We start from the raw sequence: 21,021 nt of genomic DNA, 5'->3' as shown, positions 1-21,021 counted from the left end.
TGACCCCAAGGAATAGTATTTCATTTCTTAAGTTTGGAGGGAATGTAAGTAATGACAGCTAAGTATATGGTTTTTATGCTTTTTGTTATGTTATCCAATTGTCCTCGATATGTGTACATGATTTAGGGGTCTATGTACTAAGCAGTGATAAGTGACAGAGTGAAAAGTGATACGTTTGTGATGAGTGCCAGCCAATCAGCTCCCAACTGTCATCTCACAGGCTGTGTTTGAAAAATCACAGTTGGGAGCTGATTGGCTGGCACTTATCACAGACTTATCACTTTTCACTCTGTCACTTATCACTGCTTAGTACATAGACCCCATCATTTTTTGTGCAGATGGTTGGTTAATGGCACAACTGAACTCAAGACATTTGAGGGAAGTTTTTTATTTTTAAATTTGACTTTTTCCCTTTTCATCCCCTCAACGAAAAAGCCGTGTGACTGATTTCTTTTATATACATCGGAGGAAAAATGTGACTCCCATGTGTGTGGCAGCTGATATCCCGCATGATTTTATATTTACTACTGTTTATGTATATGAAAGTATGTGTGTTTAAAGTAATGCTTCCGGAGTTATGAAAATTCCTTACATTTGCATGAATTTGGACATGTCAGACATATTCATTGCTGCAGATTTATTTTATTTCTTTTTTGATATATTCGTGTATTGCCTAACATAATGTAAGCCCCTGTAGTTCCCACCAGCTCACTGGCAAGAACTAAACATCAAGTGAAGTGATTTAAGGATCTTAAGAATAGTGCAGTACGTTGAAAGCTCCCATCTCACAATTGTTACAATCATGATTGTGCCGCCACTACTCAAGTCAGTGGTGAAACTCTGGAGAATGTTTAACTTAAGTGGGGCTAACACTGTTGGTGACACTATTGCAAACTGATTCAGTGGTAGCTAAAGTGCAAAATGCTGCTCTTTAAGTAAATGTATGTTTTTGGGGACATTAAAAGTATTGAATGCCAATTTGTGTATGTAGCAACTCAAAGCTTAATAGGCTTTAATAAGGCAGTAGTTACAATACAAAGAGAAAATATATATAAATTAAGTAAATTGTAAAACCTTCACTTCCACAAAACTGCACTATGCTGAAATTCAGCTTTCTGTGCATTTTGTGCATGCCCCACACCATTTATTTGCACATGATAATGGTAAATTGGGATGTTTCGTCCTTGATGCACATTTTTATCAATGTTTATAAATCCTTTTTGTAATTATAAAAAGACAAAAGGAAGTTGGTTTAATACAATGGTGATTTCTTTTAACCCTCCCTTTTATATAGCTTGAGTGATATTGTGCCCTCACTCCCCTATATAGCTTTTATAGATTTTGTGACCACCCCCCTGTATATAACTTGTTTTGATTTTGTGCCTCCTCCAGCCACTTACAGGGTTATTCAATATGGAGCGAAAACGCAGCTTCTGCGAGGTTTTCGCTCTGATGACGTAATTTTCGCCGGTTTTACTTTTACACCGTATTCAGTTTGAAAACTTTCGCCGGTGCGAAAAGTATATTGCATTCGACCCTGCAAAAAAGTATCACCAAGGAATGGGTGGCGAAAAAAAGTGCAGAATTGGAGTTTTGGGGTGCAACATTTTGGTAACCACTCTGCAACCTTCAGACAGTCCCCCAAAGGTAAACTGTGTAAAAATTTTTTTGAAAAATACCTCAGAGGACCCCCAAAAAAGCACTTTCATTTTGGGGGCGAAAAAAAAAATTGGGGGTACAAAAAAACTATCGAACTACAATCTAGGGGGATCCCCAAGTATGCCCCAGGTGTTTTTTTCATTGCAGGTGTTTGCGGCAGGTGGATTTTTTACGTTTTAAAAAAATTAACTTTAGCAACTTTTAAATATGCTCACCCCCATTTTCAAGTGCCCCAAATTTGCTGGGACTACTTATTTTCTGCTAAAAAACCTTCTAAATACTATTCTTCACCACCTTCCCAAATCCCCAAAATAGCAGCTATTGAGCCCGTTTAAAGACCCCAAAAACCTTCAGCAGGGCTAATCGGGGGTATCCAGAGTGATCCCCCATGTCAGACCATCTTTTTGGGGGTGTTAGGGTAATTTCCCCAAAAATCAGCGAAGTTTTCACTGATTTCACATTCGCCTGGTGCCGTTTTCGACAATTTCATATTGAATACGGGTATAATCGGGGGCGCGCCCGATACTTTTTCGCCGGCAAAAGCTCCGATGTGTGGCGAAAACTTCGACCTGCATAGACGGCGAAGTTTTCGTTTCATATTGAATACCCCTGTTAAACTTCCCTCATAGAGTACGTACTTGCATTGCTGCTCTTCTCTCCACTTCTATTTCCCGTACGGGTGGATCCTCTTTCCATTTCAGGGAGGTCATGCACAATATGCAAAAAAAGAAAAGGCCCAACAAACTCACAAAGTAAAAATAAAAAAACTATGTTGAAATTATATCAAGATGATTATTTTCACTGTTGGAGGAAACACTCGCAGGCCAGTTTAAATTGGTGGTCCACCATTTGAATAGGCTTATGGCATGAAATGATATAGAAACATGTCCTTTAATGTATAAATTTTGACAAAATATAAAAAAATATTTAACACCATTTTGTGTCTGAAAACACACTTGTGGAGGAATCTCCAGCCCTTAACACTTCTGCACAGAGTAAAGCTGGGCACACACTAGACCAACTTTCATCCAACCATCCAACTAGTTGATTGGTTGGAATGAAAATCTGGTAACGTATGGGAGTAACTGATGATCAGCAATTTGCTCCTAAATGCCAGAAAACAGATGAAAATGGTCGTCAGACAAGTTTGTTAAATGTTTGATCTAAACAATTTGTTCAAACAACAGTTTTTGTCCATTTTCCGGCATTTGGGAGCAAATTGCTGATTGTCATTTACTTTCTTACTTTACCAGATTTTCATTCCAACCAAATAACTAGTTGGCTGGTTGGACAGATAATCTTTAGATGTGTGGCCAGCTTAAGGCAGAAGCAGCACACTTTTACTCCAGTTCAGGTGTAGATATGCTAGAATGGAAGGTCCCCATAGTGCGTTCTTCCCTTTCATAATAATCCTCTTGCTTGCCCATCATTGCACTTGTTGCTTTCAGGAGGGAACTCTGTGCTTCCTCCTGCTTCAGTTTACTAGCAGTACTGTGACTGACCAAACATTCCAATACCAGCATCACCCGTCATCTTTTTGCTAAAATTATTGGTTCATTTCACACTTCGCTTCTTCCTGCAATGTGAAAGGTTGTTGCTATAGGTATTATATTTGAAGTGAGAACCTCATCTCTGCCTTTAGTAGAACTGTTTGTGCCTACGTCATATTTCTGCACATATGTGTCCAAGTCTGTATCGGCTCCAGGGTTTTAAAATGATCTCTGCATCCTGTAGTAGTAATCAGTGAGCAGATACACATGTGTGGAATGTGGTATCGATTTTCATGCTTTTGTATAGCAATGAATGCACTATTGTTTGTTGATTGCATCTATGCACATTCCGAGAAAAATAACAAGCTATAAAACAGAATCTGGCTCATAAACTTGTCTCTAATCTTCATACTTGTCATCATTAACTCCTTGACTGTTTAAATTAATCCAAACTTTAGTGGTCTTCCTTTACCAAAACAGACTTCATCAGCGTAAAAAGAGCTTTTCGATTTTAAGTCCAGCAATAGTAGATTTTTCAGTTTAGTAATTCTTTCCATAAGTTAAAACTCTGACTCTGCAAATGTTTTAAACCTAAAGGGGATAAACGTCGGATTCTCTTCTTGCTGTAGTTAATGTCTGCTAGAGGAAACTATGGTAGAGTTAGTGAATACATCAAACTGCTTTTAAGATTTTGTATACTCCTTTTAAAAACGTACATTATACTATTTTGTAGTGAGTGTTCAAGATCTCCGTTACTGATTTGGCAGTTAATATAAGCAGCTAGACAGTTTGTCTCCACTTATATACGTGTACAGGGCCTATTTTAATGGTGCTTTTAAAAATATTAAATCCTGTATTAATTATATGAGCTGCAGCCTCTCCATAGCTACCTTTTATTATGACCCACTTCTCCATGCCATTTCTGAGACTCTTGTTTTGCACTTTGCAGGTTTGGGGTGGCAGTACAATTTACCCACCACACACACACCCTCTCCCAAAATAAAGTGTCCTCCATTTGTTTTTTCTTTGTTTCGTTTTTTTTTTTAATAGTGATTACATATACAAAGTTTGTTCTGTGTTCACTAATGTCTGCCCATTGGAAAGACTGAGAGGAGTGTCCTTTTGGATGCCGCTTCAGATGGCAAAATGGTTAGACCTGAGCTTGCCTGCCGTTAATGGGGAAATGTCCTTGTTGTGAAATCCCCAGACCAACCTGTTTCAAGTGCAGTGTCAGAAAACCTTAAATGTCCTGCCCTTTTTGCATTACAATAAGCACTTTTTCATAGTTGATACCTAGAGTAGAAGTGGAGATGTTTCCCATAGCAACCAATTAGATTCTAGCTATTATCGTCTAGAAGGTGCTAGATAAATGTTAAGTAGAATCTGATTGATTGCTATGGGCAACATCTCCACTTCTAAAAACTCTCACTTTAGTATATATACACCCTAGTCTGGAGGTACAACCTAAAGGCCACGATTTCTTTAATTGAAACCAGTATTAACCTGGTTTCTAATTGAATAGCATGATGTTGCTCATTGAATTTTCCTGACTGTGCAATCCTGTCGGGATTGCACAGTCAGGAAGCCGATGGTCGAAATGCCGACCGCCGGCTTCCCGACTGTGCAATCCCGACAGGGGACTAATGACAGGCGTCGAAATCCCAACGCCTATCATTATCCTACGCCAGGATCCTGACACCCGGCATACCGAACGAAGGTAAGCCGGGCAGCGGGGGCGGACAGCCGCGGGGGGAGGGTTAGGTTAGGGGCTCCTGGGGGGGACTTAGGGTTAGGCACCCCCGGGGGGAAGGTTAGGGTTAGGCACACCTCTGGGAGGGTTAGGTTTAGGCTGTGGGGACAGGGGGGTTAGGTTTGGGCACTTACAGGGGGGTAAGGCACTAGGGGGGGAGGTTAGGGTTAGGCACCCCTAAGGGAGAGTTAGGGTTAGGTGGGGGAAAGGGTTAGTTAGTTTACTTACCTGTCGGGATCTTCACTGCTGCCGGTCTTCCGGCGTTGGGATTTAGGTTCGGCGGTCATTCCTACTGATCCCGTATGGAATAAATGAAGTTGAGAATACTCATTTTTCCATCTTTTGTTCTGAAGTTCTTTTCTGGTTCCAAAAGGGCATTTGCAGCATGCAGACGAACGCATGTGAGGTATAACTAAAATAACACACTACTAGCTATTCAGTATCACAACATCAAAGTCATTTTAATACTTTTTAATTTTTAAAGACCTGTTTTTCGGGGCATTAAAATTGAATAATACTTTTCTTGAAGTAATAAGAAGGGGTGATTAGTAATTATTTGTGGATGACAATCCAGCACCTTTGAAAAATAAAGAAAAACTAAAATTTGAAGGCTGTGTACAAAAAGTGATCTCGTACCTTTCATATCCGAAATGCACACTTTTTTTAATTCACAAGTCTCAAATAATTAATATCATTGTTTCCGGTCAACTGTTAACAACTCCTCTGTTGCATTATGGTAAATCGAAAAAACCACAACAATGTCAATATGTCTGCATCTCTGTAGCGCTAAAGGTTAGCTGAAATGTAACAACAGTGCGCTGTGCTGGCTTCCTACCAAGTGTTTTTGTAATGGGATGTATTGTTTAGGAGGGAAGGGGGCGCATAGATGAAGCTAGAGGCTCTCTTAGACAAATGGAGCACTCCCCATATATAAAATGGTCCTACTAAAGGCAAAACGAGTCTCTTGATTATTGTGGTGCTTCCTTTGTATATTTAAGTATCCATCTGGGCAAGCTTTTCACATATAAAACACTACGGAGGTCGATAACATGTGTCTTCACTTAAAATGAAAACCATATTACTGTTAGAACTAATGTTCTTTGTTTTGAGCAAGCAAAAGTTATATTGTTAAAAAAAAAAGTTTTTATACTTTTCAAGACAGGTCTAAATTATCATCTAATGTTTATTTTTTTCCCTTCTCCCATTCCCTTTATTATTATTATATTGGCTATTAGTCTTATAATGTGTAACTTGTGCCTTTTTTTCCTCCCAGGTTTCATTGAGAGCTTTCTTTGGTCAACCTGGACCATGGTTTGAAACAGGTGACCTGGATGGAGATAAAAATTGTATTTTCCATGATGTAGATGGATCTGTATCAAATTATAATAATACCTATGTGGCACGGATGGACAATTATTTGATCAGACACCCTGCGTGTGTCAATGTTACAGAATGGAACGGAGTAATTTGTAGTGGAACATATGCACAGGTCAGAATAGTCTGTTTTCCTATTTATTTTTTAGCGAAGTGGGCGAAGATGTATCAAGCTTCCCAGAGTGGAGAAGTTACCCATAGCAACCAATCGGCTTTAACAGATGTGTCCACATACATCTATCCTCCGTGTGCTACAAGTCGTGCTACACATAACGAATGCGAGCCGAGTGGCTTGGTAGTGATGAGCGTCTTTTCACGCTGCTTTTTCCCTTCAAATAACTTATTTGCAGAGCGATGCGAATAGAACACAACAGCTGCTTCTGCTGATTTAAATTATATGCCTATATTCTGTGTGCAACTGCGGGTGTATATGCATGCGAAATGCTATGTTACAGTGTCACCTGCAGTCGCACATAGAATACAGGCATGCCCATTTCCTTTTAATTAGCAGAAGCTGCTTCTCCTATGGTCTTTGTAAAGAAATGCTGGACCCTAGCAGTTAAAAGTGGCATATGTTGCTAGCAGTGTAAACCCCAAGGTCTTGGCACATGATTCTGTGTGAAAGCTGATCCCAGCATTTTATAGAAAGCTTCATTAAGGAGGGTACACACTAGAACAGAGGTTTCCAAATGAAGTCCTCAAAGCTCCCCGACAGATCAGGTTTTAGAGAGATCCATGGTTGAGCAAAGGCGACTTAATTAGCACCCCAGTCAATTTGATTTAACCACCTGTGCTCAACCATGGATATCTCTAAACCCTGAACTGTTGGGGAGCCTTGAGGACCGCGTTTGGGAACCTCTGCACTAGAACAATATTGGCCCGATTTGTCTTTTCAGGGCAAATTGGAACGCAAATCAAGCATATCGTTAAGTGTATATGCCCAATGTGTGCGCTCCCGCAGTCGCATGTCATATCCTCTGGTTGTCCATACTGCACAGTTAATCATAAGATATTGTGTACGATGCCATGCTGACGAATGAAACATAGCATCCTACATCACACCGTCACCCCCCTGCATCGTGCCGATGAAGGGTCCCATCGCTCGGCTACACATCATTCCAATGTATAGCCGGCATTACTCCTCTTCCAAGAAGTTGATACATTGTAAACTGTTGTAGGCAATACAGTGTGTAAGCATTGTTACAAAGTGCCTGTGTACCTCTATCTTTTCAAATGTAAATTTGTTAACTTTTGTACAACATTTTTGAATAAGTGAATATTTGCCTCTGTATGTTTAATATCTTTATACCTACTTTGTTTATAATTGAGGCCCAACTAGTGCAATTTACTGCAGATATTATGATATCCCAGATTTTTATTAACTTTTTTTTACCAATTTTGAGGGGTATTCAATATGGGAGAGAAAAGTCTGTGCTGGACTTTTCGCTCCACATCGGAGATTTTCCTGGGTTAAAGTATCGGGCGAGCGCCCGCTTTATCCCAGTATTCAATATAAAAGCTACAAAAACGGGAAACTGCGAAGTGGGATCTGCGTAAAAAAAACTAATTTTTCCTTGAATAAATTGTAGGACCCCCCTAAAGTTGTAAAACCATGGGGGATCACTATGGGTACCCCTGTTTTAGCCTGCAAATGAAAGTCGGGGATTTAAATAGCCACAGCAGGTGTTTTTTCCCGACATTGAAGAAGTGATGCAGAAGAGCAGTTAGGTTATTTTTTTCGTTTTTTTAAGTGGTCCCATCAAATTTGGGGTACATGAAAATGGGTACTAGCATATTTTTAAGTCCCTAAAGTAAGTTTTAAAAAATTCTGCAACTGTGCACCTGCCGCTAATAGCCTATTCTAGAATACACCTGCCGCATACTTGCAGAATAGCCCTGAACCTATTTCTCTATTTTTAAACACTTTTTTCTCATTTTTTTTTCACCCCAATTTTTAAATACATTTTTTGGGGTGTCCCTATTTTTTTTAAAAACTTTTTTTGACAGTTATTTATAAAATGTCATTCCCAGGGGTGCAGGCTATTTTTTTAAGCCTGCACCCCTAAACCCCAATTCTGCACTTTTTTTCGCCACCTATTCAGTGGTGAAAAGTTATCCCCGTTTTTTTTCAAAGACTTTTCGAACCTGCGAAAAGTCTTTGAAATTGAATACAGTGTAAAACCAAAACCACCGAAAATGACATCATTTTTTGCGAAATTATCGCAAAAAAAGACTTTTCGCTCCATATTGAATACCCCTATTAATGTTTTAATCAGGTAAATGTTTAGCATCATTATTTTATTTGAATTCATATTTGTTTCATATACTACATGCTACATTACATGGATTATATTTATCATAGTAATTTTGCAGGAACTCCCATGAAAACTGATACCTGTAAAATGTAAGCATCGCCAGGATATATGAAGGAGTTACACAGCAGAAACCGTATTCTTGAAATGACTAGCCTGAGAGACTACTAGATTTTGGCCCACTGCCTTGTATTAATAGTTAAATACGTGCACACCACTGAAACCATAGTATTTTCCTAATGTATTTGTCTAACTGATTTTATTGTGTTTTTTTTTTCAATTGTTATCTTCTGATTTTAAAATGTCTGTTTCTCCCCCTCAAGATCTACATTCAAGCACGAAACCCACAGAATCTCACCATGACCATGGCAAGAGATGAATACCCTTTCAAGCCCATGTCTCTTCGAGGAATCAACCAAAAAGCACCTTATCAGCAATATCAGCCTGTGGTGATGTTGCAGAAAGGATACACCATACACTGGAATGCACAGGCACCACAAACCATTCATCTTTATCTGATTAACTTTGACAAGTAAGCTGATGTTTATGTATTATCCCTTATGTCTACTATATTTATATTGTGCCAGTCTAGTAAAATCTGTGCAGTGTTAAGGCTTTGTTTCTAAAACGTATTATTTATTTATTTTAAACTTGCAGGTAAGTCCTCTTACTCCTATACTTATTAAACCACATGGCATGATTCCCATGCTGTGCACTTTTTTCTCAATTTTGCGTCTTAGGTCACATAGAGGGGGCGAATCAATTGTTTTTTTTAGTCCCGTCCATTAAGTAATGCGCTTGTCGCGCCCAAGTAGACCGCCTTTAACCACATAAAATGGCTAAACCTGTCAAAAGTCCTGATTAGGGTGCCCAAACTTATCGCACATTTCTGCTCGCCACCTCAGGAGCCTGCGAACAGAAATGTTGGCGGCAATCACGACCGAACAGTGCAACCATTGAATTGCTCGGTCGAGCGCCCATCACTGACAGCCGCCGGCGCAAGCAATTGAATTCCCCCAATAATGTACTAGGTACTTGGGATTAGGATATTTTTTTATTTTTTTTTTGAAGCAAAGGAATTAGTATAACGTTGCAGATAAAGCATAATGATTCATGGCGCTGGTCACTCCTATCAGACCTGTCTTTTACCTTTTTATCCCAAACTGTGTACTTTTTTTCCTTCCTTTTGCTACTTTTTCCTCAATTTTGAATATTAGTTAGTTTATAGTGTCCTAGGTACTTAAGATACATTTTTTGGTGTGGCTAAGCCTAAAGGCCCATGGTGCGCTAAACGGGGCTTTTTGGAGCAATTTGAGAATAGGTGTAAGTGGACACATCTGTACAACTCTACTGCAATAGAAAAACAACCGTAGGAAAGGCGGATATCTGTTTTATTTTTTTATGCTTTTTTTTGTTCCCATAGAAATGTCTGCATGAAATGGAAATCCTATCAATTAAAAATGCAGTGATCTCTAATTATTGTCATTTGGTGTATATTGAACTTGTATATGAGCATAGAGTAATATTTGGTTTATACATATATCTATGTAACCTGTATTGTCTTTTTCTTGAAGTGTAAAGTTGTACATTTGTCTTCGTCACAGAGATGACTGGATCAGAGTTGGTCTTTGTTACCCGCCAGACACTAGCTTTCAGGTCATGTCACAGATTGTTAAAAGCCTAACTATTCCCGTGGAAGAATACCAGCCGGTGTCCTCTATAGAGGAGCTGCAGAAGAAGAGATCAGAGAGGAAGTTTTTCTTTGATAACGACACAGGGTAATAATAGGATCTCAGATGTATTATTATCAGGATATAATTTGTCAACACCCACCAAACCCATGACCAAGTTCGACAGTCATTGAGTTCCAGAAAAATCTTTGAAGGCTTGCAGTGATTTTCTGTATCATTAGCTGTTGATTGTAGCACTTTTTAAAGGTTAAGTCTATGAAAAAAAGGTTATATGAATATTGTGTCCTTACTGTCAGAAATAACAGGGGTCCTATAAATGGGACCACTGATTTACCAGCACCTCACCCTTGCCAACTGCCCTATCCATTTGATGTGACATGCTCATTCTCTGGGACTGAACTGTAAACTCTGGGCTATTAGCTTTACAACATCATGCGCAGTGGTCGAAGTGGGGCGGTATATGGCGGTATGACATACCGCCACTTCCCGGCCCCACTTAATTTTAGATGCAGAAGTGAATGCACCAGCGCTGGGATCCAGTATGGGATCCCAGCGCTGGAACAGCAGCGGCAATGTATAGAGATGTGTCCCGCGGGGGAGACATCTCTATCGGGGCAGTGGAGGCGCTGACATGTAGCCGGGACAAAGTACCTGGTCCCGGCTGCACTGTCAGTACCACTCACCGGGCGGCTGCCAGCCAATCACGAGGCTCGCAGCCGCCAGCCAATCACGGGACTCGCGGCCGCCAGCCAATCGCAGGGCTCGCAGCCGCCAGCCAATGAGAAGCTGCCAAATGGCAGCTTCTCATTGGCTCACAGCGGCGCCAGATAAACTGCAGTGAAGACCCGAGGATCCCGGTGGCTCCACTCCAGCAGCGCAGGTAAGAGAGAATTAGGGGAGGGTGTGAGAGAGGGAATAGAGAGAGGGGCAGACAGAGGGAGGCAGGCTAACCATTATAGGGGGTGAAAGAGAGAGGGAATCAGTAAGGGCAGGGTGTGAGAGAGGGGAGCAGGCAGGGAGAAGTGTGAGGGGGGGGCTTGGGGGGGTTAGAAGTACAATGGGATGATATGGAAGCAGGGGCCCATAGGGGGGGGGGAAGATTCAATCTCCATACCCCCACCTCTAAATTACCACTTTGAACACTGATCATGCGGTAAAAGAGCCTAGTTACATGCCCCACACCTCGGGCATGAACCTGCGGGTTCTGATAGTTGGAGGTTGGGAGGGGGGATGAATAAAAATTTAAATTTCACCTAGAAAATCAAAGACTCAACCAATAGCTGTTGAATAAAGCGCTTTGTTTAGAAGGACAAGATGGAAAAGCATAAATTGCCTTCCTTTAGTAAATACCAAACCACACTTTTATATGTGAGATTCAATTTGACAATACTTATCCTTCAGACCTAGTAGTCTGGTAAAGTTTTAAGGATTTCTTGTCATTCATAATATAATCAGTTTTGTTACTTGCTATTTCTATATTTCCCTATAACAGACCACCCACACAATAATTTTGATTGTAATTCTAAATACATTTCTACTTCTTTTTTTTCATCCACTTTAGATTACTCTTTCTATTCCTCCAAGCAAAACACAACCGTGACAGTCACAGCTATTGCTCTTCTCAGGGATGCGAAAGAGTGATGATCAATGCTACTCTTCGCTCCAAAGCAACAAGCAACTGTATGGCTAAGGCTTACCCCAAATATACCAAAGCACCAACCGCAACAAAACCAATGCCAATTAAATCAACTGCAACTTGCACCAGATGTGGAGCATCTCAGGTACTGATAATTTAGCACTTTTGTACAAGCAATATTAATTTAATAATAGCTTAACATTAGAGTCTTTTTCTGCGATCCTAGCAACTTCAACCATGCCAATGGTTGCTCCGCTGTAGCAGCATAGACGCGAATAACCATGTTATATGTCAGTAGTGAAAGAGCTTCTCGGCAAACTTGAGCAATTATAAATCCTAACACTCATTAAAAGTTGTTGCTGTAACCTATGAATTTACAAGTTTGACTTCCAGATGCTTTCTTAGAAATACATGTCTTGTAAAGGCTAAATAGGAAATTGCAAGTTTGCACGGTAGAAGGGAAACAAAAAAAAAATAAAAAATAAGAGTCCACATATGCCAAATTCATCTCAGAACCAAAAACCTCTCATTTGTTTACTTTGGAGCAGAGCCGGCCCTAGACATAGGCATTCTAAGCAATTGCCTAGGGGCGACTGGAATGCTTAGGGGCATTCCAGGGCTCTGCTGCTGCTGCCCCCTCCGCGACGCTGCTCCCAGAGCTGGTTAAAAGGGGGAGCGCAGGGGGTAAGTATCCCCGTGCCCTCCTCTCTGATGAGCCCCCTGCCACAGATCAGATCACTATATTGTTCCGATCTCCGGCGCTGCGCACGCGCACACCGCTGCCGCTGACAGAAGTGACAGCCGCCGACACCACAGAGAAGTGCTGGACACCTGAGCGATGTGTATATATGTATTATGTGTATAAAATATATATTTGAGTGTATATATAGAACCACGAGGCCGGCACTCCCGTCTTAAAAAACAATTAAATTGCGTCGGGTGCCCTCCGTTTAAACTCCCAAACAAATGGGAGAGAAATATGTAAACAGTCACTGTGGGTGGCACTCTGGGCGACTACTAAATGAAACACAGACCGCAGGTTAAGCAGATCGACATTTCAATGTGACAGCATGTTCTTCAGGATACAAAAGCATGAATGAAAACAGTCTTACCTTTATACAAAAAGAACACCTGGTGCACAGTCCCCTGGAAAGCCGCGCAGTGCGGGGATCCGGTGACATCAGACAGTGATTACCCTCCACCAATACAGAAGCTACTACGGAAGCCTGAAAGTAACAAACTTAGAAAAAAAGCAAAATCAATGATATAATGTTAAATATACAAGCATGGTTGAAAACATGCATAATATAAACAGGGAGTAATGTGTGTGTGTATATGTATATAGTGTGTGTGTACATATATATATATATATATATATATAAAAAATGTGTGTGCGTGTACATATATAGATATAGATATGGCGGTGGCTGAATAGACCGAAGCCCGATCAATGATGATACCGACAGGGGAAGTAAGTACCCTAGCCCTCCCCCTCTCTCCCCCTAACCCTCTCTTAGTGGTGCCTAGCCCTAACCTCCCCCTAGAGCCGTCCCTAGGCATAGGCATTCTAAGCAAATGCCTAGGGCGACTGGAATGCCTTGGGGCATTCCAAGGCTCTGACGTTGCCCTTCCGCGACGCTGCCCTCCCCTCCTGTTCATTGATCACAAATCAAACACGCACAATAGCTCACTTTTGCACTCTATTCGCGGCCAATCCCCTGGCTCCTGCTTGTCTGTCTTGGATCATGTAACAGCGCCCGGCACTACAGGGACAGGCAAGGCTTCCCCAGCACCCCGCAAGAGGGCAGGTTCGGCACACAGCAGAACGGTGGTTCTGGCACCCTGCAGTAGGACAGCCCCAGCACCCGCTGGAGCGCAGGTCTGGCAGCACATAGGCAGGAGGACTTCCCCGGCACCCAGCGGGAAGGCAGGTCTGGCACTCGGCGGGAGGATGGCGCCCAGCTGAAGGGCAGGACCGGCGGTACCCAGCAGGACTTCCCCAGCACCCAGTGGGAGGGCAGGTCCGGCTCTCGGCGGGAGGACGGAGCCCAGCTGAAGCGCCTGTCCTGCGGCACCCAGCAGGAGGACTTCCCCGGCACCCGGTGGGAAGGCAGATCCTGCTGGCAAGAGGACAGCCCTGGCAGCACTTTCAAAACAGCAGTAAGGCATTAGCAAACTCCTCCTCCTCTTATGCTGTTCAATGTTGCAAAGTCTGCAAGTAGGTAATGTGTTTGTAGGGGGTGGGATGGTCCAGCTGCTACTACTGCTTTAAGCTGCCCTTCTATCTACCCTCACACCCTATCTACCCCCAGCACTGCATGCCACTTACCACCTCTTTGCCCCCCCCAGTACTGCCCAGCTGCTATCTACCCTTACACCCTCCTTAGCCCACCAGCTGCCATCTACCCACAACACTATCTGCATCCATCCTCCACCTTGCCCCAGCTGCTATCTGAAAGATAGCGAGAACGATTCTTGACAAAGAGCGGTATTCCTAGATTACCACGGTTTGTTATATCCAGAAAACATGGGGTGGTCCTTCGTTGATAAATGGGGGCCTTCGATTGGTGGTGGGATTACCTGCTAGGGGGCACCAGTCAAAATATTGCCTAGGGCACAAAATTGGCTATGGCCGGCTCTGCCTCCCCCCAGTGATGCCTAACCATAACCTCCCCCCAGGGGTGCCTAACCCCCCTCCCCGTAGCCTAACCCTAATCCTCCACGGGGGGCCTATCGCTAATCTCTGCCCAGTGCCTAAACCTAAAGCCATCCCCTCATCCTGGGGAAACTAGCATACTTACCCGGGTGTGATCGTACAGAAGTCCGGCGTTCAGGATGCCGATGCCAGTATCCTAATCTCCTTCAGGATATATCAGCATTATGTCAGGCAGCGGGATTCCGGTGTCGGTATATGGACGGCCGGCGGTACATCCCGTCTGACGGCAATATAACTATATCCGCGTATAAACACTTAGGGCTCGATCCAATTAGGTGCAATGTGCCATTACAATGGCACGGCACATCGCACCCTTCGAAGCCCGTACCGCCACTGAATTTGCGAGCACTTTCAGGCGAATCCGGGTGGCCGTCAAGCACGGCCACTGTCGCGATGACTCTCGCACACAAGTACATTGCATCTAATTGGATCGAGCCCTTAGTTTGCTGGTGGGAGTATCTACTTGCCTAGGGCACCAAATTGGCTAGAGCCGGCTCTGCTTTGGAGAATAAGTGAAGATGTTCTTGTATACCAAGTTTATATGTAAAAAAATAATATATATATATATATATATATATATATATATATATATATATATATATATATATATATGCAGAGCCGTAACTAGACTTTTTGGTGCCCTGTGCCAGAAAGAGCATTGGCGCCCCCCTCATTTTTCAAAGGGACATAATGCATAATGGACAAAAAAGGGCCATGGCTTCATGGGGAAGGGCCAGGAAAGAGATAGGAGAGGCCAGGAGATGCTGGGGATGAAATAAGAGGAAGCTATGAGCAAGAATGATAATAAACAGAAATTTGATAGGCCCAAACAGCGCCCCCTGACCTGTGGTCCCCTGTGCGATGGCACCGGCCGCACTACCCTAGCTACGGCCCTGTATATATGTGCATAAGTCAGTCCTAGAAAAGACCGAGGCGGAACATCTCTGTACTGCTTGGACAGATGTCTTAAATAAACACTTTGGTGTTTGGATTATACATTGGAGTGCCGTTTTTTACACACACACTCTTCTGAAAGGTGGCAACCTTTGGTGCATGAAAACCTCTCCAACTACTGAAATCGCATGTGGACAACAAGGAGCTTTAATCATGAGCAGGTTTTCAGCATAACACTGTCTTTAAAAAAACAATAAACCCTCTAGTCTCCATTCAGACACTGCCTCACTGCTTGGCTCTGCTCTAAACAGTGGTTCTGTAGTCTGCTTACCAGTGTTCTCTAGTGGTTAAACACAGAAATGCCACAGGCCAACCTCTGTAGTCTTCAGTGACAGGACGCTTTCCTGTCTTCACCGCTGTTTCAGACAACCATGGCCCTCATTCAGAGCCGTACGCTCTGAGCAGAGCGCACGCTCTGAATGAGGGCCGGGCTCCATTTTCATGGAGCGTCCTCCTGGACGCTCGTATAGCTGTGGGTCACCACCCACAGGCTATACGAGCGTGCTTTGTGATGGCCGCGATGGTCGAGACCATCGCGACCATCGAAATTGCGAGCCGGAGCCTGCGGTTGAGGTTTTCAACCGCAAGCTCCGGAGTGATTTTGGCTCTATCAGAGCCAAAATCACTCCCACTGACATCACTAGTGATGTCAGTGGGCCGGCTTCTGACGGGAGGCGTTCCCGTGGGAACGCCCCCGTCAGGGAGGCACGCCCCCGGCACGCCCACCAAAGGGGGCGTGCTGTCAATCAACATTGACAGCACGCCCCCTTTGATCGGACACAACGAGCGAAGGACTTTCCTTCGCTCGTCGCGTCTGGCGCATGCGCACGACGGAGCTCCCTCTGTCGTGCGCATGCTCAGTCCATAACATCGACCCACTTGCGAGCGGACAGCCGCTCGCGAGTGGGTCTGAATCAGGCCCCATGTCTCTTGTATGATACACATGGGCCTTCTGTTTTGCTGCTCTGTCAGCATTTTTTAAGATGGTGGTGCTTCTTTGTCTTACATCTTTTAGGGACAGTTCATAAGTGAGTGTGTGCATGGTTGGCATGCTGGTAATTAAAAAGCTCCCTGTCTAGACTTGTAACTCCTCCCCACATACCCAGATGCTGTTTATGTTCCAGCTCTGTTTCAAGGAGGTGTGTGTGTGTGTGTGTCTGCGTGTGTGTGTGTGTCTGCGTGTGTGTCTGCTGTGATGCAGTAAGGAAACAAATTGACCAATTCATGGTTTACTTTTTATAAATGCTGCTGTGAAGTCAACATTACCATTTCCCCTTTCTGCTTAATAAATCAAAACTTGGAAGTTCATTGTTCACAGGGAACAGAATGTGCAGAGCTACAGATGAGCAAAATTGAGTGTCTTAGATGCAACGTGATACGACAAAACCGCTTCCTGTGACTGCACTTGATTCATGTGATGTGCACCAATTGTATATCTGTGTGTGACTTTAGTCTGAATCTAAAGCACAACGTAACTTGGTGTGAAAAAAACTAGCGGCGGCTACATCGTAGCAGTTCGTACACAGATTCAGACTCCGTCGCATACAAGTGCATATAGTTGCATACAAGTGTTGCGTATCAAATTTATCATTGCTATCTTGTGAAGCCGTTTTGTTGCATCGCGTTACGAAGATGCGCATTTCAGTGAAAGACACTTGGCACAAGCCGAAATTTACGAGACCAGAGAAGGGCTGTTTGATGCGCCTGCGGCAATAGTGTACAAGTACACATCTGTATTTATATCATATAAATATATAGAATATATACATATATATGTTTGTATACATATATAATATACATACACACTTGGAATTAGTATAAATAATGATTCCAATTAAATTCTCTTGTGTTAGGTGGTGTATACCAGTGATCCTCATAATGTCTACCTCTATGTGGAAATTCAGTCTCTCAGCAATGAGGAAATCCAACAAGGGGCTGTGGAATCTTTTATTGCAGTAAGTAAACACTTAAGCTCATAATAGAAACACTTTTATAGGTAGGTTATTGATAGTAAATAAATATTTGTTGTTTTTTTTTTTTAAGAAAAGTTTTCTTCTCAATGCTATATTTTGGCAATAAAAAAAAAAAAAAAAAAAGATTAGACCTTTGTGTGGCACGGATAAAGTCTGTCTGTTACACTCATTTTTACCTCTACCACCCCATGTAGCAAACAGGAGGGGTTACCTTCTCTGCCCTGTTATCCATAGCCTGGAGACAGGTAGCTGAATTAGAATGCTCCCATTCAGCTGTATTAAGGAAGTCCTCTCACATGGTGCATCGCAGTATGACACTCAGCGGCCCAAAGCTGTAGGTAACTAATCCTAAATTTGCTATATGGCGTGGAGAAAGACATAATACAGTATATGGTTGTCCCTTAAAAAAAAGAAATACCTACACCCTATTTACCAAACTAGCCTGCTGATCAGAAATATTTATTTACATTTTAATATAGTCATGTCCCAGAGTTACTAATTTAAGAGCTCAACCCTTTTTCAGCAATGTAACAAGCCTGATCTTCCAGTGCTAACACAAATGCTGTTACAAGAATGCCACCCTCTTCACTGTTTACAAGCAGTACTAAAGGTCCTGCGATCTGTTCTTATTTCTGACAACATTATTTCTGTAATCAAAGAATGTTTATCCAAAAAATCAAAAAGTTTTTAGGCAACTACCACAGGTCTCTTGAATGATTATTACATAATGCATATCTCATTTTTCCTCAGTCAATGATCTACCATTGGTTATAAGAGAAGGACAATTGCAAAGAGGCAAAATACTGTCCCTCTGCAATAAATCATTTCAGCAGCAGAGAAGGAATCCTTCAACATGTTTTCAAAAAGAAAACTTTGAGCTGTGACTTGTAGGCCTGCAATGATTTACAACAGCTGAAAGTGATCTTTAAAAGCATTGAATGCAACACAGATTCTGCTTATGTTATAAAGGACATATCATAGATGAGTGTTTCTGTAATCTGATATTGTATATTAATTACTAACTGACACATGTTGTATAAATTATTTAGTTTGAGATTCTATGAGGATACATGCACTGTTGGCTGCCCCTGAGGACTACATTTGGGAAACAATGGCATAGATCCTATGATCTGCTGTTTGACTAATGTATTATAGTTTTTTTCTGTCTACAATCTTCTATTATTTACAGATGATCAATGACTGCTGAAAAACTACTAGTATCTTGTAACAAGTCCTCAGAGGTGCTGATCTCATTAAGGTCTTCCTGAGTATTACAAATGAGAAAAGCAAAAACCTACCTTCATTCCTAATGCCTGCAAGCTTTCTAGATAGCCATATCATGTTATTATAAGTAGGCAGAGGGACTTAGGAGTCTATTTACTAAGCAGTGTTAGGGGAAGTGAAAAGTGAAGAGTGAACAGTGATAAGGTGCCAGCCAATCAGCTCCCAACTGTCATTTTTCAAACACAGCCTGAGAGATGGCAGTTGGGAGCTGATTGGCTGGCACCTTATCACTTTTCACTTCTCCTAACACTGCTTAGTAAATAGACCCCATAGATTTAATGCATTTGGACAATTAGTTTTATATATCTTGAAACTGTATAATTGAGTAGTGCAGCAGTCTCCGTATATATACTGTATATCTCAATCTATATATATCTCTATATCTATTTATATTGACCGTATACCACAACTCACCAGAGTATGACTCACTTTGTGCATCGCCATCATCTTTTTAAATTGACTTTCGGTTTTACTGATCTAGTATATGTGACTCTGTCAAATTAGGGCATATATTACAAATTTGCTAGAACATAATAAAGAAAAAATGCTGGGTTTTGAACATTGTGCACAGGATGCAGATGTTTAATGGTTTCACCAGTGAGCATATATAGCTAGCTACACATCTCACATCAGACTTTTGTACCATTTCTTTTTATGCTGTACCAAAAAATTACTCTTTGATGTAAAATTTTTGGATGTTTTAATATGTTACTTAAAACTTCCGGGATGGGGGAATATAGATGACATGCAAACATCCTCCTTTCCGGTAAGGTAAAGTGTAATGATTTCCACACGACACATTGGTAAGGAGCTAAGCCTAAAGGTTCACATACTTTTGCCACTTACAAATATGTGATATTGGATCATTTTCCTAAATCAAAAATTAGCATGTGTAATTGTTTTTGTCTGATTTGGTTCTCTTTATCTACTTTTAGTACTTGTGTGAAAAGCTGAGGTAGTTTTAGGCCAAATTTCAGCAGGAATATAGAAAATTCTGAAGGGTTCACAAACTTTCAAGCACCACTGTATATAAATATAATTTTTGGGGGGCAAATATACTTTTATGGACTGTTTATGAACTGTGGAGACTACGTTTTTCTTTTTTAAATGGAATTTGCAAAGGCTCCTCAAGTCCAAAATAACTATGTGTTTCTACTTCAGGGTCCATAGGGTATCCACAGGATACCTTGGGGTATAGGTGTGACGTCAGTCGCAGGGCACCAAAGAGTTAAGCTTTCAGCCTCCCAGGATGCACTAGGTCCCCCTCCTATACCCCGCCCCCAGGCCAAGGCACCTCAGTTTAGTTTGGTGCCCGGCCGGAGTCGGGTGCACCTGTTGGAGTGGGGGCTAGAAGAGCCCCTGAAGCTTATTCTTCATGCAGCTGTGGCTGCACAACTGGATGTACAGCATGGACAGTCAGTCCTGACGTCCATGCTGTCTTCCCTACACCCCGCCGGTACCAGAACGCCGGTACTGATCCGGGGATGCTGGTGGGCGTCTGGGGTCACAGCTAGCGGTGACCCCAGATGCTCCGGACCATGGCCGGATTCAAGGGGGACAGAGGTAAGCAGCGGGGTCCCGCGGTGGGTCCCCGCTGATCACATGGTCCTAAGTCCCCAGGCAGGGGGCTCCCTGGGGACTGGCTGCAGCGTGGAGCCAGGCGACCAACCTGCGCTTCCACTACCCCCTGGGACAGCGGACCGCAGCAGAGCGGTAGCGCTGCGGCGTCCCAGGGGTTAAATGCATGCCAGGGGAGCGCGCCTTCCCTGTCTCACAGCCGGCGCCTCCCCCGCTGCACACAGCCCTCTCTGCATGCTGCCGACTGGTCCTGTGGCAGCGCTCCTCCCCCAGGCCAGCCTCCTCTCTGCTCCTCGGCGGCCATCTTCTCCAGAACGCATGGTGAACGCTGCTGGAAGCGCTGGACGGAAGCATCGTGGTCTGGGTCTCCCCGCATACCTCTCCTCCGCTGTGGTCAGGTCTGTGTATGCAGCGCTGTGTCCTACCAGGCCCTGTGTCTGTGTAGTTGAGTGATCAGCGCTGTTAGTGCAGGAATTGTTATTTCTCTGCATTGTATGTGACTGTGCTAGCGCTGCTGCCTGTAATCTTTTCTTCACCTAAACTGTCAGCTTTATTACTGTCCCTGTTCTTTCTGCTAAAGCCCTTGCGGTGCGGTGCTGCAGGG

At 42.8% G+C, this 21,021-nt stretch overlaps 1 protein-coding gene across 2 annotated transcripts in view; it reads left to right on the top strand.

Annotated features, from left to right (window-relative positions):
• Positions 1–21,021, top strand: part of CEMIP2 (cell migration inducing hyaluronidase 2) — a 120,789-nt gene that overhangs the window by 79,537 nt on the left and 20,231 nt on the right. For both annotated transcript variants that reach the window (XM_088475712.1, XM_088475714.1), the window contains 6 exons: positions 1–44; positions 6,173–6,388; positions 8,909–9,117; positions 10,190–10,363; positions 11,838–12,057; positions 17,436–17,537. The exon at positions 1–44 is cut by the window's left edge and continues 134 nt beyond it. In XM_088475712.1, coding sequence (XP_088331838.1) covers positions 1–44; positions 6,173–6,388; positions 8,909–9,117; positions 10,190–10,363; positions 11,838–12,057; positions 17,436–17,537 — 965 coding nt within the window. The remainder of the gene's footprint in view (positions 45–6,172; positions 6,389–8,908; positions 9,118–10,189; positions 10,364–11,837; positions 12,058–17,435; positions 17,538–21,021) is intronic.

The sequence above is a fragment of the Taudactylus pleione genome, unplaced genomic scaffold (genome assembly GCF_031769625.1).
Source record: "Taudactylus pleione unplaced genomic scaffold, aTauple2 ptg000177l, whole genome shotgun sequence".
NCBI lineage: Eukaryota > Metazoa > Chordata > Amphibia > Anura > Myobatrachidae > Taudactylus > Taudactylus pleione.
This window is presented reverse-complemented; position numbering and strand designations above follow the sequence as displayed.